This window comes from Giraffa tippelskirchi, chromosome 7, assembly GCF_054371585.1.
Source record: "Giraffa tippelskirchi isolate mGirTip1 chromosome 7, T2T-mGirTip1v1.2.pri, whole genome shotgun sequence".
NCBI lineage: Eukaryota > Metazoa > Chordata > Mammalia > Artiodactyla > Giraffidae > Giraffa > Giraffa tippelskirchi.
Genome location: NC_137281.1, coordinates 123,155,292 through 123,172,873, shown reverse-complemented (window position 1 = coordinate 123,172,873; position 17,582 = coordinate 123,155,292). Strand labels below are relative to the sequence as shown.

Here is a 17,582-nt window from a genome sequence, read left to right as displayed (position 1 = left end):
TGGCTTAGATGACTTTGAACATGAATGTCTCACCTTTGCACATCCTTCTGTCTTCTCTCAGAACATATCCAGCAGGACACTTGCATTCATATGACCCATAAGTATTTACACATCGGAAGGCACAGAGCAGAGGATTCTGGGCACACTCATTTATATCTGCAGGAGAAGGTAGTAAGAGAATAATGGATCATAAGCCTCAACCAAAAAAGGAATATACTTTTACCAAAAGTTGCAATGTTTCACTGTCTTAAACATGGATGGACCAAGCAGTCTCTGCATGTCCAGGATTATAAAATCAGTTGGTTATTTTATAATTGGCCTAAGTAGTATGATCATACATCTTGGTTCTTCCAGCACAATCTCAGCTTATACTTATTGTGCTGGTGTAATTATTGTTATTTAGGCAAATAAGAAATTATAGGTCATCCTACATATAGGGAGCTTTTCAGAAATGCTGGCTTTGAAGTCTCAAGTTGACCAGTTACCACTCCCTAAAGTCACAATGAAATGGGGATCAGTTTTACCCCATTTAGCCAGAATAACTGCTAAGTCAACTTCTGTGAGAACAGACAGCACTCACAGTATCATTAGCCTCCTCCCCTTCTCGAGATAAAAGAGGCTCCTGTGAAGTAACAGTGATTCTCATGCCCAAGAAAGTATTCTGAATAATTTTACAATTATAGAGATATTATATTTAGTTCACACTGAGACTTAAGTTATAGCCTTAAATAGGAATTATAGTAATAGATTAATAGATAAAAGTGGTTTCCATAGATTGCATAGTTTGGAACCATCAGAATATGGTTCAGAAAAGCAGGGTTAAAACAGATCTTGATTATCACATTTCTCCCTGAGGCCAACGATTCTGATAAGAACATCCATGAGATCCCACATCATGATCTAGTCACAGCCTTTAAAGATTCACCAACATCTCTGACTAGGAGTATTGATAGATAATATCTTTAATACCCACCGTACCATCGCCTCACCTTCATTCTTTTCTTAAACCAGTGGCTCTCAAGAGTGCATCAGAACTACCTGGAGGGCTGCTGCGTCCCACCCTTAGAGTGTCTGATTCAGGAGGTCTGGGACAAGGCCTGAGAATCTGTATTTCTAACAAATTCCCAGGTGACACTGATGTGGCTGATCCAGGGACCACCCTTTTAGAGCTGCTATTCTAGACACTCCCTCCCTTGCCTTTCTTTCCTTGCATCCTACCCGACATACTGGCAGTTGCTTAGAGAATATCAACAGCCTCTTTTGCAGTGATTGCCCCCAGAGAGAGAAAGGATAGTGGTATTAATCTTAGTGTGTAGTTGTTTCTATGAAGAGAAAAGAAAAAGAAAGGGTGTATAGCATACAGTGGAAAAAAGAGGAGACAAAATAAGAAAGAGGGTAGGAGACAGGACAGGTGTTATATTCAAATGTTAGTGGTAGTAGAGATCCCAAGAAGAACTCTGCATGAGATGTGGTATACCTGGGCCATGAACCACCTACATCTTTTTCAGATACTTTCTGCAGAGAGGAGGCCACATAGAGAAGAAATGATGACATGGCCCAAATTTTCTTTATTTTATATACCCTGGGTGGTATATAAAGAATTATAATCAACCAACTACTATCTCTATGATCAGAACATGCAACCAACTATCCTGTGTTTAAGAGGCTTACCTTCACAAGTCATCATTGGCCCAGGCTCAAATCCCTCCTCACAGGTACATTCGAAACCTCCAATCACATTCTTGCAGGTTCCATTTCCACAAGGATTGCCTACCGAACATTCATCAGTGTCTGCAAGTGATCAGAAGTGTAGTCAAAATATGATGAATTGAGAGAAAAAGGACTTGGACTCAGATAGTACCTTTCAAATTCCATCGGAGTACTTTGATCTCTAACATTTTGGTTCATTCTCATTCTGTCCTTGCAAGAGAGGAGTGCATATCTTATTACCACAGATTTATAGCTGTAAAATTTGACTTGCTAAGTGGCAGTAACAGTACCCAGGCTTCTTAGCCCTTACTGTGCTCTTTGCCATGGGCGTCTCCAGCCTCCTATGTTATGAAATACATCTACTTGGAAGAGATGCTCAAAGGGTTAAACAAGGCTTATCTTACAAGTCAAAAGTTTTTGCTTACTTAATGTCAGAAATACACCTCCAGTTTGGCCTTACATTACATCATTCTCCAAGAAGCCTTAAACATGATGGATTTTTGCCAGATATAAAATAAAGACTAAACTTACGCAAAATAAGAGAGCAGAGGTTAAGCAAAGTTAAGACACTGGATAAAGTCAAGAGTCAAGTAGATTTTGTTGAATTTGTGGAAACCAGATGGCTTCCATTAGGCAGAAGAAAGGCTAGAAAGAAATATGTTTAGGGTATGATCTCTCTAAACAACTGTGGAGAAAGTCTTACCAAGGAAGTCTAAAAAATATATGTCTCCTAATCCATCCACCTAGAATATTGACTGTTCTTATTCTGACGTATCACTTGGGGAGAATACCTTCCTTTGGGAAAGGAACATTCCAGAGAAATAACATTGCTATCTCAGCTGTCTAGAGCACAGAAAAGTGATGAATTATTACTGAGGGCTGTGTCTCATGTTAGGTTCTGAAGTCAGAAAGTGAGGGCAAGAGGGCAGGGCTGAGAGACCCTGGTGAGGAGGTGTATTTCTCACATATATCGTAGCACTAACTGAAGATATTGAACAGAAAACACTGACAACTTTGCTTTTGTTCTGCTATGAAATTGCTTTTCACTGTCAGGAATATTACATCTCTTTCAAGTTAATAAAAATCACACTATCATTGATTTTTAGAGCTATAAGGTAATTAGAAATACTTTAATCCATCTGCATGATATTTATTATATTCTGAGGCTTAGAGGGCTGAAAAACTTGTTTAAGATCCTACAACCATGGCTGTGGGTAAAAACCATATACCCTGATTCCCTGTATGGAAAGAACATTTTCTAATGCACACAGACAAACCCTCAGCATTTATGCCATTATTAATTTAGGTTACACTGAATGGTTTTGAATTTCTTAGATAAGAGAGGTCAAAGGTCAGTCACAAGAGCCATTCTTTGAAATTTTAATAAGGGGGCTAAAACAAGAGGATACCCTGGGGATGCAGCCTCTCAGAGTACTAAGTGTAACAAAATCTGGGTAAATTTTGTGTTTTCCATACTGAGAGAATAAAATTATGACAATTAACAAATTTAAAAAAAATTTCATAAAGGCTTTCACTATAATGCTGTCCTTTTTACCATCTCTTCAAACGTGTTCACTGTTCTCGTCATCAGACTGGAAGGTCCATTCAAGGAAGGACCCTGTTGGCTCGGTTCACTAGTGTAGCCAAAGGACCAAGCACAGTGCCTGGTACCTGGCAGGGACCCAGCCAGTATTGCTAGATGAATGATACATGAATGAGTATATAAAACTTATTTCTGTCCCATCTTGGTGTTTATATATCCTTGTGTGAATGCTGAATTGCTTGATTTCCGATTTGTAAAATCTCTGTAGAAGAAGACACTTTGTTACTCACCCACACATTCATTCCCTTGCAGAATGTAGCCAAAGGGACACTCGCAGCGATAGGACCCATCGGTGTTGATGCACTGCCCGTGTTTACAGACATCGGGTTCTTTGCACTCATCCATGTCTTAAGCATAGGAGGAAAAAACAGTGAACAACAAAGTAACTTTTTAGAAACACAAAGGGAAATTATGATTGTTTCAGTGTCTAATCAATGACATGTACTATAATATTAACATACAATAATAATATAATTGGTATCTAGATGAGAAGACCAAAAAATAGGGCTTCATTTACCAAGATAAATGTGGAGAAATAACAGCGAGGGAAAGGACAAGGAAGAGGCTGGTTGGGAATATTATAAAATGCTGAGAGTCCAGCACAAGCCACTCACCAACTGCTGAATCATCGGGTCCCACAATGATGCCACTTCCATAGGGACAGATCTGGCGGAAGGCCTCTGTGGTGGAGATGAACCCTCATTAATGGGTGGGCCAATGGCATTTAGCAAATATCGTGTGGAGGCTGCACATACTGGAACATGATGAACAATCCAAGCCCAGAAACCAGAGAAAGTTAACAAAGCTCTCAGAGCTGGGGTACCTACTACTTGTGCAGCTTCGAGTCATAACATACTTGAGAAAAAAATAACCTCGCTCCTAAGATAATCTTAGTGAACATTTCAATTGGACTTAACAAATTGTCTTATTTTCTGAAAGCCTGCAGTCTTACAGCCTGCACTATGAATGGCCCAAAGAGATGCAGACAGGAGACATACCATCGGGTTCAGTGGGGCACAGCTCGCAGGGGTCTCCCCAACCTTCTCCCTTCAAGGCACAGCAGCATTCCTGTTTGGAGTGATTTCTGGATTTGGGTGATGAACACTTTCCTCCTTCAAACTTCGCATAACAGTAGCTCATTCGTAAATCTGCAGCAAAAATTCAAGAGACCCCTCAGTGGCTTTCCTGCTAATTCATTATTGTATAACATTGAGTAAGAAACAATCCACCCTGTTAAATATGATCTCTTCTTATGACTAAAGTCATACTTTTTAAGTGATTATAAAAGTAACTGAGCTGAGATCGTTAAGTGAAAGAGTTCATTGCTCAGTTGTGTCCGACTCTTTGCGAGCCCATAGCCCGCGAGGCTCCTCTGTCCATGGGATTCTCCAGGCAAGAATACTAGAGTGAGTTGCCATGCCCTCCTTCAGGGGATTTTCCTGACCCAGGGATCGAACCTGGGTCTCATGCATTGCAGGCAGATTCTTGACCATCTGAGCCACCAGAGAAGCCTGAGATCTTTAAAGTGATAAATAACTTTTGTAGTATGATCTGAAGAACCAATCTGTGTGACTTTTACCTTATTACTTTTCATTTTATCCAAGGTTCCAAAGCAACCTGATGTGAATAATTAAAACCAACCCTGTCACATTCCAGTGCTGTAATCATCAGTGACTTCAAGATGGGGACATTCCGAGATGGACTAACATTAGTGAGCACACTACGTTAAGGGAGATCTCCCAGTTCTAGGTCTCACTGTGATATTACACACTGTGCTGTGTATTCTGCATCGCCTAAGCCCTGGAGACAAAACCCCAGATTCCAGGCACAGAGAAAATAAAGATGTGGCAATTTTGTGGACTGGCAAAAATACAACTCCATGATATTTCACTAAAGCAGCTATTCAGTTTCTGTCTACAAAATATATGTGAGGTTTTCTGCAGATTTTACACACATGTGTGTACACACTTGCATACACACAGAAGCTTATCTGGCTCAACAGAGAGAGGGAAGGTAGAGAGGACAGGGAGATAGGTAGATGTGAAGGAGAATAATCATCCTTTCAAAGGATATATTTCTTTCTTTTTTTACCTTATTACAATTTTAATGTATTACTATACCACTAATATTACAGTATAAAAAAGGAAAAAAACTAAAGAATTGGTTCTTTCTAATTACATTAATGTATTTTTAAGTGAGAAAAAATGTAAACCTATATATTACTCTGTTACAGTAATGAATAATAACATTTTTGTTTGGTAAACATAAATTTTAGCTTATACATGACAGATTTTACTGACTTTGGTTAATCTTTGAAACTGAAATTTATGCTTCTTTGTAGGTTATTTTGTGCTTTAAAACTAAAGAATGAAGCAGAAAATATCAGTGTTTTGAGGTACATAAATTGTATCTTTAATATACTTTGATTTTATTAAAATTTACTTATTTGTTACTATAAAGAATATATTTCTTTAACATCAGTTCTTTCTTGGTGACTCCAACATGGAGCATGGGATTGGGATCTAGGTCCTACAAAATTCTCCAATATTGCTTGACATAGCTTTGGAAACTGACTTTTCCATTTCTTATAGAGCAAATTGGGTGACTCTAAAAAGTGAGCTCATCCTGGAGCCTGGAGTGTGTTTGCCCTCAAATTTGACTTCCAAAGTTTTGCAAACTCCTCTGAGTTACACAGATGCTAAAATCTGCAGGTTTTAAGGAAATATTTTCAGCTCCATTTTGCACAATACTCCTTTCTTTATGAATGACCAGCTCTGCTCTCTACTGTCAATGTTTTCAAGTCCAGGTAGCAAATTATTAGAGCCATTTATGATTTCAGTTACTCTCTTAATGAGACAAGGTGAGAATAACTGAGTTCCAAAAGATCACAGCAGGAAAATTTTCATGAATTAAAGTAAAAGTATCAGCCAACCATATTTACCAGGCTCCAATAAGTCAAATTCAGTTGGCCTTTGCAATGAACTTGGTGAACTCATCATGGCTACCAACTCTTCAGATAAATGATCTCTCTAGGGTCTACTCCATTTTCACATTTGTTATGGGTGGGACCTAATAGGCACTTTTTTGCAAACTACTCTTCTGAAGTTGAAGAGCAATAAAAACCGATCCTTGTCCTGCAGCATCTCCCCTATTCAAATGTTCTCTTTGTTGAGAAGCTTCAAGATTTTACAAACTGTGCTTTTCTAAAGGACACCTTTTAATTTGTTTTTTTTTTTTTTTTTAGGAATCAAAATATTAGGTTTATTACTGCTGACACCTGGCATGGAAAATATGTCTCTGAATTGCAGGCATGTCTCATGGCTTCCTCACATTCCTCCGAGAATTTGCTTTACTCCTCAAGTCCATTGTCACATACAGCATTTTGTGTTTACTGGTCCTATTTTTATTATTTATGCCTATAACTCTCTTAAGATATAATTTAATGACTATTCAAAAAAAATCTCAACAAGCATATCAAAACTCAACTCTTTCCTCTGTCTTCTAGCTTGAAATGTATCTTTTAAACCTGGATACATGCATGTTCTAATATCGGTCTTTTATGTTCTCATTCTCTTTTCCTTTTATTACTGACCCTGTACCATACCCCAGCCCACCTCCCCAGCACCACTGTATCACCTCACCCCAGAAAAAAATCTAGGTATGAAGTTTAGAGTGAGCCAAAGTGACAAACTGCCCTCACTGAACTTTGTAGTAAGAGTGGCTCACTTACCTCTGTGGCCTTCAGGTGCCACAGTCTGTTCACCTGAGTCCTAGATCCCATTTGTTCCTTCAAAAACATTATCCATGGTTCTCTTCTATGGAATGTTCTAATTTTATGGGCAATAGAAGCTTGACTCCTAATTTGCCATTTTATAATAAAAACACAGCTCTTAATTCCCTGGCTCTAGCAAAATCTGTGTCCTGTGGGAGATTTACATTGGCTTTGTGGTCATTCTCTAGAATTGGTGTTTTAATCAAAGGTGCCATGCACTGGGAAAGAGTTTGTATGCACCTGCATCCTTTAACGAGGGCTTGCTAGGATGCCTGTTTACCAGTCCATCTGTGAAGCACCCTTAATGACCTTTGAAATTTCATCAGAGCTACGAAAGTCACTTTCCCTGCTTGCATTCCTCAATCCTGGCTCTGCCTCTTGGAGCTGAGCTTGTGGCAGGGCTGCGCACAGCTGGGCTGAGTCTTCCTGCAGCGTTAGCTTGCTCAGTGACAGGCCAGTGCAAATTGAATTAATAGCCTCTGAATTTCCTCTGGCCTGCCACATCGGCAGATTCACACCTGGTTTCTCACTACTTTCCTTCCAAACTCCAGCCAAGCCAAAGGCACACAAAAACAAAGGAGCAAGAGCTAGAATTTATCTGGCTAGTCTGTACCAAACAGACAGAATATCTGCTTGCATCAAGCACTGCCCCACCCACAACCCAGAAATCCACATGGGGCTCTGATAGCTACCTACAAGATCAAACCAACAGAGAATTCTCAGTGCTCCCCCTTCACATCCCTAAATATTACAAGATGACCAGTTGAAAAGTAAAAGGTTAATCAATTCGAATAACAATAACAAGAGTCTATGAAGGACTCAGAAATGAACAAAGCTTTGTCACGTATTCAATGAGACTGTTTGGGTAGGTATTCTTATTATTTAAAAAGAAGAAAATTGAACTTCCAAAAGACAAAATGACTTGCCCTAGGCTATAAGTGACTTGCCCTAGGCTATAAATGACAAGGCTGAGATCCCTAAAGCCCAATTTTTGGAATCTTAAATAATATCCACTGCCTTTTAGTTGGTAATATGGAAGTAAAAAAAAAAAAAACAAAAAAAAAACCACAAGAAAAAATCCTGAACAATAAAACAACAACAAAAATCCCCACTGGAGTGGGGTAGGGGTTGTCGGGGAGATATGTGTTTGCATGTGGTTTTTGTTTTTTTTGGTCCTGAATTCATTAAAATAGTGTGTATAAGTAGACAGACATATACAATTGCCTTCTTTAGTAAAATCTAAATAGTTTTCTGAGACATAATAAACTCTGTCATGCATAAGTTCAGGCTCCCCTTTTGACTTTTTTTTGAAGTTCACAAGTGTTATTCTTGAAAACAGACTATGGGCCAGCAAGAATCCTGGTCAGTTCATATTTATTTTTCTGTTTTCTTAGAAAACTTGTGATGTAAGAGATGGGCACTATATCCTGGGAGCACACGAGTTAATCTGTATTTTTCTGTCTGAAAGCCTAGGTTTTGGCCCACATTTACACAGGTTACCTCTTCGGAGGCAGAGAACTTGTAACTGAACTTCCCCCAGGCTTCCCCGTGTTCAGTGGCTCATGGCTGATCCCCTGCTGACTGACCTGTCAGCATCTGTGTTCTCAGGGGGAGAGGCAGGTTTAAAGTGCCAGGACAGTTGTTGTACAAGCAACCGTAACTTGATGGATGAGTTTTTAACCTCAAAAGTAAAAATGAACTTTCTGACATATGGTAATCATTAGACCTCTGGGTGAATGAAAACACTCCATCTTCTCTTTTACAGAGAATCAAAGCTTTGCCATGTTTAAGAAAAATAAAACCACAACAAATAAACACAGAGTAATGAAAGTCTAAAGCCAAAAGTCAAAAGCACTTACCTTGGCACCTTCTTCCAGTGGAGGACAAGGAGAACCCGTCTGGACACAGACATTTGAAGCTGCCTTCAGTGTTACTGCACGTGCCCAAGGCACAGATTTCTGGCTCTTCAACGCATTCATCAATATCTAAAAAAAAGTACACATGTCAAACAAAGTCAAAACACAGTGGAGACACTGTCAGATACTAAAGGCACAATGTAAAAGTACAAAGCCTAACTGAGTTTCAAAATTCTTCCAATAATGAAGATTTTTCCTGTATCACAATTCTGGGAGTGGACTTTAGGCTGTGATGACTTTTAAAAAACTAGTTTTGATGGTTCTTACCACAAAAAAGGACTCTGCCAAGTGCCCTCTTTGGGATGCAGTGAGAAACATCTTTTACCCAGATTGAGTTTATTAGATAATTAGAAAAGTTGCAGTAATTTCATACTACCCTCAACTGGGAAGGAGCAAGAAACTCTGGAGTCTGACTTCACTAAAAAGTAAGCAGATGCTCTGAAATTCTAATTGTTTTGACAATGAGTTACTCAGCGTGAGTTCTAGGACTTTGAACCAAATTTGTTCCTCTCCACCCATCCACAGTGTTTTCCCCAGAATCCTATGCTATCAACCTAAAACTGTGACTTTTACAAGGACACTGATACTTGTGAAAATAATCCTCATGCAATACAAACTAAAGCCATCACAGGAAATGAGGCTCCTATCTCTCATTTGCAGTTTAATTTTTCTGAAGAAACAAAAGGTATCTTCCATGTAAAGACTATAGTCTTTTTTTTTTTTATCGTCTAGATAATACGAATTTGACACACATAATTGTGGCATGTTTCCTTGAGCATATTAGTATACCTTATCTACTGTAAAGGGTAATTAAGGATGGTCTGCATCCTGAATGGCTTAAGTGTGTCCTAGTTTGCCTGGGAGAGTCCTAGTTTATGCCTGTTGACCTGCACTCATGAATAGTGAGTGCAGGTCAGAAATGTCTGCATTTGGTGAGCCAAGTATATGATGACCCTACTTATGGAAAAAGTATGACCACTCTTTCCAAGAGGCTTACCCATCTTTTCCCTTGACTTTCAGCAGGAATTTGTAGTGAAAAAGCCATGCTATTTTAATGGAAATATTTTTTTCCAACAAAAGAGATTATCTCTTATATCTTGGGACTCTTTATCTTCAGGTTTGTACAAGTTCTACCCACACCAAAATGTATTTGCATTACACAACTTTATTCCCATGAGGTCCAAGTAAAGGGAAGTTATGAAATTAACTTTGTTATCTTGACTTAGTTTTGTAAATACCACACAACAGGTATTCTAGAAATGTGCAGTGCAAAGTGATTATCTTTCTGTACAATGTAAAACCAGCCTCTTCATTTCATGTTATGTCACATTTATAACTGCATCATGCTTCCTGTGGTTTATTAACTAACAATCTGAACAAATGTGAACTAACAAAGCTGATGATGACTGAATTACTCCATCCCTACACTCCCTCCACCCCCACATCCAATCTTTTCTTAAAAGTCAACTTTTGTAAAAATGCTCAGATGTTTCCTTTTTCTTCTTGTTTTTGTTGTTATGATTCTCCTATGGTAGAAATCAAGCTGTAGGTACCAGCTTCATAAGGGTAGGGACAAAGATTTAGAATGAACACATTTATTGACTATTCTGAAAATCATTTTTTCTATATATTTTAATTCTGTTCATTTAGGGGTAATTTTGCATTAATCATGGAAGGAATAATGCTGACCTCTAATAGAAGTAAAATGACACAGTAATTTGTATTTAGGTCTAATTTGGATGTTTTCACTTAGATTATTATCCCTTGACTGAGATTTAAATTAGATATATAATAAACATTTCTCATTGATGATATTAAAAGTGGAAAATTCTTACTCATTAGGGATTAGACACAGACTTGTTTAAAGGTGGGAGCATGGAGTAGGTGACTTCTTACAAGTCCTTTTCATCCTATTTATTTATGAATTTCTGACAATTAATGTCTTTCATTTAATGCAATGATACATGTATTGAGGAATGCAGTACTATAAAATTTGCTGAGAATTTATTTGTAGTTACGTATTTCTACCACTCTGTAAGTCAAAACAACAATGACAAATTACATAGCCACATTCATACAACCTTGAATGTGATCACTTAAAGATTTTAACTGGAATCAGGAAGCTATTTTTAGTTACAACCCACTGGCCCTTAAAAACAGGTAGTTCAGGACTTTTTATAAGCTGCATAAAAACACATTGGAAAAGGGTCAGGGTCTTGCAACCACCCAAGTATACAGAGCAAAACAGCTTCATCAGAGATTAGCCTGAGAACTAGATGTTCTTGTCTCATCATCTAATTATGAGCCCATAAGTTACACCCTACCCTTGGATTTGTCTGATAAAGTATTGCAAAATGAAGACACCATTACACCATCTCAAAAATTTGACTCTGATAATATCAATGAGGTAACCAATACTGCTCATTTCCAACTACTGATAGCCCTCTTACCTTCACACTTGTCATTCTGGAGACTGTATCCAGGTGGACAGATACATCTGTAGGACCCATCCAAGTTTTGACAGGTGCCCGGGGCACATTTTCTGGGATCTAGGACACATTCATTGATATCTGCAAAGAAAAGGGAAAAAGAAGAAAGAGTTTCCCACTGGCATGATTTCCATCAAGCAATTAAAATTCAAAGACACTGGAATCAAATCTAATACATAAATCTAAAGCCCCCAAACTCCACCATGAATAAAAATTCACACCTCAATAAAAATCACCTTTATCAGCTTTTGGAAGTGTGCAAAGTAACAGCCATACTTTATTTGATCTACAGAAAATTAAATATTTCCAGAAAAGTACAGCATTTAAAAACTGAATGGCTATGAGGATTTTTGAGGGCACCTAGCAGCTTATAGAAGAGCTTACTACAAAGCTATGTGGAAGAAAAAAAGGGAATTAAAATTGTTTATAGGATAATTCGACTGTCACACTGAATGTTGTAATACTGTAACTGTTTTCTGTAAGTACAGAAACTTAAAAGGTAAAGGGGAAGAGTGCTACATATACCATATACATCTACAGGCAGGATTAGGGTAATTCTATTCTGATCTTTTCCCTCCAGGCTTCTGAAGGAAGAATTGTGATACAGATTGCGTGATTCCTGGCGTGGTCTCAGGGCCTTTCTGAAGCAGCACTCACCCACACAGGTTCTCCCATCTGGAGCCACCTCATAGCCTTCATTGCACTGACACTGGAAGGACCCCACTGTATTGATGCATTGACCATTTCTGCAAAGGTTCCCATTTCCAGTTGCACATTCATCAACATCTGCCAAGAAAAACATCCTTTGATATATTCCAAAGAAAAATGTCATAATCCTATCAATGACCAACAGCTTTAAAGGGAAAAATGCTTATTCTGAATTTCCGTGGTCTTTGCTGGCTCAGACAAACTTAAGAAATTCCTTTTTGATCTAGTTTATAACAACAGGCCTGGCTTTATTTACCTATCAAAACAAGATGAAATAATTCTACTAATTCGATTGATCATTTATATAAGGATTTATCTGAGTTTCACTTTGATCATCCTTTAGGTTTCATTTTTAACGGTTGAAACTGAATTACTAATACACAATACAGCTGAGACTATTATTAACTATTCTTATAATCAGAAGTATGTAAAAGTGGCCTCTTGCACAATACAAAATTTGGTTCCTCACCCTTGCTTGTGAATAGTATAGCATATTTCATAGGAAGAATTTTATAGCTTCAATAATTTACTTCTTTGAAGAGAGGCTACAGTGAAACACCTAGACAAGTAGGTCCACACTGCTCCCAAATTATGTAATTTCTTTACAAAGGATTGTTTTTATATGTTTTAAAACATATTGAATTTACTTTGAAATGAATTTAATTTGTAGCATAGTAGACATAAAAATTTTAGTTGCTAATGAGTATTTCAATAAAAGTCATAGATGTCCTAACTGTATGTGACACTTAATTAGCACATTACTGATTATTAATTACTTAATTAGCATATAACTCTTAACCAATTGTCACATCTAAAATGGTGTATGTTAAAAATGATAGCCAGCACGCTGGAGATGATGCTGATTACAAAGACACACATGAAATTGCCTTCCTCTGGTGGTTGGCTGTTTTGCACACATACCTATGCAGTCATTGTTGTGGGAAAGGATGAAACCGTGATTGCAGCGGCAGTTGAAGGAACCAATCGTGTTGCGGCAAGTGCCATTCCCACAGGCATCTCTTTCACACTCATTTATGTCTAGCAGGAACAAAGGAAAAGGAAAAAGGAAAGGAACAAAGGAAAAACATGATTATGAACAGAAGAAGGGGGACTATGGTCACCTGGGGTTAAAAGGCATTTGAGAGTTCACAAAGTGTTGTGCATGGGCTGAGAACTTCTAGATTTGATGTCAGTGTGAGTTCCCGCAGTGGCAGCTCCCTGTGAGAAACTAGCAAAAGGTGAGGTTCTAAGCCTTGGGAGAAAATCCTTTCCTTGGTTCGCATGTGAAAGGAGGCAAGCTAAGGACATGAGAACTGGACAAGAACTATTTTATTCTATTTACTTCTAGAATTCTCCACCCTTGCCACTTTTCTCAAATATTTTCACTTGGAAATGGAAACTTCTGTGCGCATCTGGGTCTTGATTCACTGCCACCTCTGGCAAACTTCAGCCTTTAAGATTCTCACTCCAGTTTACCAAAAAGCAGTGAGTCACCTGATATTACCCCAAAATCAGCAACAAAATAAATTAGCTTTCTAACTCACCTGGAAGACGTCTGTTTCTTTTTCCCAGTCTGCCCCTAAAAACCCACGACCACTCCCATGAAGTGGTGACTTATCTCTCTTCTAAATCATCCCAATGTGATGGCACTCAACTTGGCTCTTCTCTAGCAGTATGAGTTGTCTTTTGGTTGGTCTACAACTTTTCACTTTGACTATCCTGTAAAGCTATTTTGGCGTCTTATGATGTCTTTGCATCTTGTGACAGCAGTTATCATCTTTCTAGTAGGAGTATATTTTACTAAGGAGGACATAAGAAATTAAAATGAAAACCATTGATATTCCTGGTTTGCGATATCGACAGGCAGAATGTGGAGAGCCAGGACAAAGGGATGGGGAAGGAGTGGAAGGTAACACCTCAGGTTAGTAAAATGTAGTGTTTAGAGTTAGGATTTCCTTTGCCTTCAAACTTTGGATGTAAAGATGAATTATCTATGATCTTAAATCAGGATGCTATAGCTAAGCAGAATGTGACTCCAAAGTGTGTGTCTGAAGACTGCATCTAAATGAGTCACCCTTCCAGCAATCAAGAACTTCTCCTTGATTCGTTTTTAGCCAAGCAAGTGAAGTTCTTTGGTTGGGCAGGTTCTTTGGTGGGTATTACAGATAACTCAGATGGGAGAGGGAGAATGAAAGTTGGACAGGGCTTCATGAATACACCGAGTTATCTCTCCAGTGATTAGTGGGGCTGATTATAATCTTTAACTTAAAACTTGTTATCTGCTCTGAAGATGACAAAACTTTATGAGAATATTCCCTAATGGGTGAATCTAATTACATCCAAAGGCAAGCACTTTAAACATTATTGACTGTTCTTTTTCCTGATTCCTGTTCATGTAGTTCCCAAAAGACTTAATGGATATTGCTTTAAAATAGAAAAAGGAGGGAAGGAGAGAAATTGATTGATCACATATTTGAAGTTTAGTCTAAATCAACATTCTGATTCAGTACTAAAACTGAGGAAGAGATTTAAAATCTTGAGCTCTTTTCCCCTAGGAAAATGATCTGTAAATTTGCCTTTAAGGACCTACTATATCCTTATATATATATATATAACAGTTATACATATACAGACACATCTCAAAAAATGCTCATACTCAACCACCCAAAAGCTGCACTCTGTTCCAATGAGGCAAATTCACATAAATATTATAAAGGAACAGTAGGCTATTACCATTAATAAAAGTAATTTTTTGTCTTTAATATCTTTCTCAATTTATCCCTTTATCAAAAGTTTTTCTGAACTGACAGCCAAATGACTATCAAGAAAGAGTTTATGATGTTCAGATTCCCAAAGATTAAATATCAAAGGATATTAATGCCACACACCTGCTTCTGTATTTTATAAATAACAAAACAATTAGTGTTAGCTTTTTTATATATATTCAGATACACGTGAATTTTTCAATAGGATATGAAAAAATGAAATGAAAGCCACATACTCACCCAAACACATGGTTTGATCAGCGTTTGTTTTAAAACCAGTGTGGCAAAGGCAATAAAAGCTTCCAACTGTGTCAATACACTGTCCATGGCTGCATATATTGGGGATTTCTTGACATTCATTGCGATCTGTAAATAAAAAGCATCTTAAGTGGAAACTTGGAAGGCCAAATCAAATCATTTTTTCTTTTTCAAATCAAGTAACTTACTTCTAGGTATTGGCCTCAGGATTAATCCTAGTTCTAAACTAAGCCAGTAAAACTTATGCTGACATTACATTCAATATTTATTTTTGACTCAAAATTGGTTAAAACTTACTCTCATTTACTAGGCACATTCAGAACATATTAACAATACACAAGCAATGAAAAACAGGGGCAGTATCCAAAAAATCTCCTGAAAGATGAGAAAACTTAGACATAGAACAGGGAATAGAAATGCAGGCTGGGAGATAATCCATTTGATTATCTGCCTACACAGTATCCTAGACTATGGAATTAATTGAAGTATTTTGTCTAGTCAAGATTTGGTGTCTCAAATCATGGAAGCTTCATGGCTTCCTCTGGAAATTTAAACAAATCCCATTGCTAAGCTAGGTTTTCATGATGGACAGCCTGCATGGTCCCTTGCTCCAGTTTCACCCCATTATTTTGTCTCACTCCTATAACCTTTTGTTCCATCTTAACCAAGCCTTCCTGTCTACATAGGACTCCTTTCAGCACCTGACAATCCTAATGATGTTTCTTTCTTTTTTTTTTAAATCCATATTCTTTCAAAAGGAAGCCCTCTCATCTTGTTTCTGCCACTCGCTGGGCTCTAAGTTACATTTATTGTCAAGTTAATACTTCTTGCTCTCCTGAAATCTAATTATGTCAGGGGCCAAACTTGCTGCATGAATTCATGAATGACATAATTGCATGCCTACTTATGTTTCTAATTTTTTTTAAAGCTCTCAAGATTCCATGTTTAGGGAAAATGTAACTCAAGGAGCACTGATTTTCCTATTGTCACAAAAGAAAGCAAATGGCAGAATGTTGCTGTGGGTGCAGATGCCGGAGAGCAGCTTGGTACCCAGCTCTCAGCTGAATAATTCAAGCTTTCTGTTTGCCCACCCTGGCTACTGAGAAGACAAAAACAGGGAATGGGTACCTTTTGCTGCCCAGGACACTTGTGCCCACGCCAGGACAGAATATATTGCCTTCATTTCATGTGCTCAGGCTGCCATTTATACTACTTCCTTCCAAGTACACAAAACATCTAGAGTCGATGAATCACCATGTCCTTTCGAAATCTCAGGTGGGGGGTGGGTGTATCATGAAAAGGGGAAACTAGGGTAGAGCATCTTAGGAGCTACAGCTAGTCTATGCAGAAATGCTAGTGAACAGATGATGTGTGTGCTAAGTTGCTTCAGTTGTATCCAACTCTTTGCAATCCTATGAACTGTAGCCTGCCTGGCTCCTCTGTCCATGGAATTCTCCAGGCAAGAATACTGCAGTGGGTAGCCATTTCCTTCTCCAAGGGACCTTCCTGACCCACAGATCGAACCCAGGTCCCCTGCATTGCAGGTGGAGTCTTAACCATCTGACCTACCAGAGAAGCCCAAGAACAGATGATGATTATTCACATTTGGATAAAAATGAATTTCAAATGAGCAAACTGTTCCCTGGGATAGACAGAGGACACTGATTTCCAGTACCAAGCTCAGTGAAGAGAGTTGATTTTGAGGAACAGTGTCTCGGGGGCTTATTACAGTCAGCCTAGACCGTGGGTACCCTCAGGTAATACTGAGTCTCGGTGAATGCAAGGGTCAGGTCTGTCTCATCTCTGGGGCCCATAGGGAATGAAGAGCATTAAGAATCTTACTAGAAAGGGATCCTCAATTAGGAATTTTCTTTCCTACATTGCCTATTTCATGATGATTTTTTTTTTAATGAAACACGGATTACTTTGCAGTTCTGTTGGCGAAATAGAAAGTTAGAATTCTAGAGAACTTGATGATGAACTTCACTTTGTCTTGAGGTTTCTACAAGCATCAGGATTTAAATTCCCAGAAGAGTATGTCTGAGGTTGAGGTAGGAGATTTAAACAGAGTATTGGGGGAAAACACCCACACAGTCAGCAGAGAGAGAGGAAACCATAAGGAAATAGCTGGGAAGAATATGTTTTTAGTTGGACAAGGCATTTCAGAAGTGGCTGCCTGTGCTCTAACTACTCAGCTCCTGAGGTCAGACTATCATCCTTGGCTTAGACACCTACCTGTTCTCTCAGGTATCAGAAACATGGGTATTACGGCCAGCTGGTGAAATGATGTACTTACAAGTTCAAATAAAAATCTTACTATGATAAGGAAATTTTAGTTCTTTTCATCTTAAACACAGGAAG

At 38.3% G+C, this 17,582-nt stretch overlaps 1 protein-coding gene and 1 long non-coding RNA gene across 2 annotated transcripts in view; one reads left to right on the top strand and one right to left on the bottom strand.

Annotated features, from left to right (window-relative positions):
• LOC145513121 (uncharacterized) overlaps nt 1-8,363 on the top strand; it is a 40,475-nt gene extending 32,112 nt beyond the window's left edge. The window contains exons 6-7 of the long non-coding RNA XR_014059135.1: nt 5,655-5,708; nt 6,558-8,363. This is a non-coding gene — a long non-coding RNA (uncharacterized LOC145513121). The remainder of the gene's footprint in view (nt 1-5,654; nt 5,709-6,557) is intronic.
• The window catches only part of FBN1 (fibrillin 1), a 261,212-nt gene that overhangs the window by 33,248 nt on the left and 210,382 nt on the right, over nt 1-17,582 (bottom strand). Inside the window, exons 46-55 of the mRNA XM_081508461.1 lie at nt 15,204-15,329; nt 13,120-13,236; nt 12,148-12,276; nt 11,452-11,571; nt 8,945-9,070; nt 4,312-4,461; nt 3,928-3,993; nt 3,544-3,660; nt 1,672-1,791; nt 34-156 (exon numbers count right to left, since the gene is read on the bottom strand). Coding sequence (XP_081364587.1) covers nt 34-156; nt 1,672-1,791; nt 3,544-3,660; nt 3,928-3,993; nt 4,312-4,461; nt 8,945-9,070; nt 11,452-11,571; nt 12,148-12,276; nt 13,120-13,236; nt 15,204-15,329 — 1,194 coding nt within the window. The remainder of the gene's footprint in view (nt 1-33; nt 157-1,671; nt 1,792-3,543; nt 3,661-3,927; nt 3,994-4,311; nt 4,462-8,944; nt 9,071-11,451; nt 11,572-12,147; nt 12,277-13,119; nt 13,237-15,203; nt 15,330-17,582) is intronic.